Source organism: Aplysia californica, unplaced genomic scaffold, assembly GCF_000002075.1.
Source record: "Aplysia californica isolate F4 #8 unplaced genomic scaffold, AplCal3.0 scaffold00400, whole genome shotgun sequence".
Lineage (NCBI taxonomy): Eukaryota > Metazoa > Mollusca > Gastropoda > Aplysiida > Aplysiidae > Aplysia > Aplysia californica.
Window position 1 is genome coordinate 261,063 of NW_004797670.1, and position 1,465 is coordinate 262,527.

Sequence of the window (1,465 nt, forward strand, 5' to 3'; positions counted from 1 at the left end):
ATGTCTTAACCAGTACGTGGACTTGTATGTAACACTGTTTAAACCTCTATGTCGCTTCTGTATAACATAGTGTAATAAATATGTTAACTTATGAATACTTTATTGTCCCAGGCGTTTTAGTTTTAGTAGAGGTTTTACGGCGCTCGCAACCGCACAAGGTCATATAAGCGCCAGAAGATTAGATGTGTTACAAGAGAGTTACAAACATTAAAAAGAAGAAGGGGAGATAAGGACGAAATATATTAAGATAGGAAAGAAAGAAGGAGCAAACCACACCAGAGCACCCGCCAACCACCCACTGTCCCAGACGGAAATTTGTCTTTATTTTATGGGACTGTAAAAACACATGCAGGTAAGCATAGAAGTTTTGATTACATATTTCCTTAAAATTCAACTTAAGAGAAAAATAAAGCTGACAATAACGCACATCAAATGCACCATTTAACCACATGCAGGAATCTATATCACAAGACCTTCAGAGTTATATAGATACATGTATATAATATTCGAAACAGCAATACACAAATATATTTATTCCCACAGCACCCTTATCCTAGATGGCAAGAAACTTCTTTTGTATCTTTCTGCCTTGGCCATTAGTGGTACGTATCTGCTGTTGCGTGATCTCACAATTTGTGTAGAAAGGGGGTGTTAAGGGTCATTTATGATGCTGTTTATCTTTTTCGTATATTATAGTATTTTTGTATAGCACTAAATTAACCGGTATGTGGACTTCTTTCTACTTCTTTCGTATGTTTGTCAGTCTCTTGTGAACTGCTATTTCCGGGGTGCCTGGATACCCGAAGCAGACTTTGCGCTGTTGAGGCTAGAGAGGTGAGCAGGGTAAGCCTGATTCCCCGTTTTGACTTCTCTGTTGACATCGACCCCCTTGGTGCTCATAATTATGACCTTATGCAGTTGCGAGCGCCAAAAAACCTTACTAAAAAAAGTAAACCAGTATGTGGACTCACGTATGACATTGAGACAGCCATCCCCCCAGGTATTGCCCACGTGATTGGACACCCGACACTGGACGCAGAAAATGTCCGTAGCCTTTTGCACGGACCGTATGGTAAGCTGCTTCTTGTCCGAGGACATGACGAATTTGGACGGGTCTGAGGATGTGCAAGAAGGGAGGTAGTTAGTCGCCATCAATGCAAGGCTGGAAGAGTGGGAAGGGGGTGATAGTAATGTGTTCTTTTTTGTTTTATTTCGGTTGGTTGGTTGGTTGGTTGGTTGGTTGGTTGGTTGGTTGGTAGGTCGGTTGTCAGGTTGGTTGTTAGGTAAGTTGGTTGTTTTTGTGTTTTGTTGGGAGGGAGAGATTCAATGCGGAATTTACGGGTTTGGACAGTTCTAAAGAAACGATCTAGGATGACGACAGAAAGGCATTATAAAATACATTTTCAATGTACCCATGAACGTAGATACCCAGTCCTCTCTCTGTCTCTCTCTCTCTCTCTCTCTC

The 1,465-nt window shown here is 41.4% G+C and overlaps 1 protein-coding gene across 1 annotated transcript in view; it reads right to left on the minus strand.

The window, feature by feature from the left end:
- LOC101862963 (neural cell adhesion molecule L1) overlaps window positions 1-1,465 on the minus strand; it is a gene marked incomplete in the record, with an annotated part of 40,400 nt that overhangs the window by 8,390 nt on the left and 30,545 nt on the right. The window contains 1 exon segment of the mRNA XM_013085723.2: window positions 972-1,115. Coding sequence (XP_012941177.1) covers window positions 972-1,115 — 144 coding nt within the window.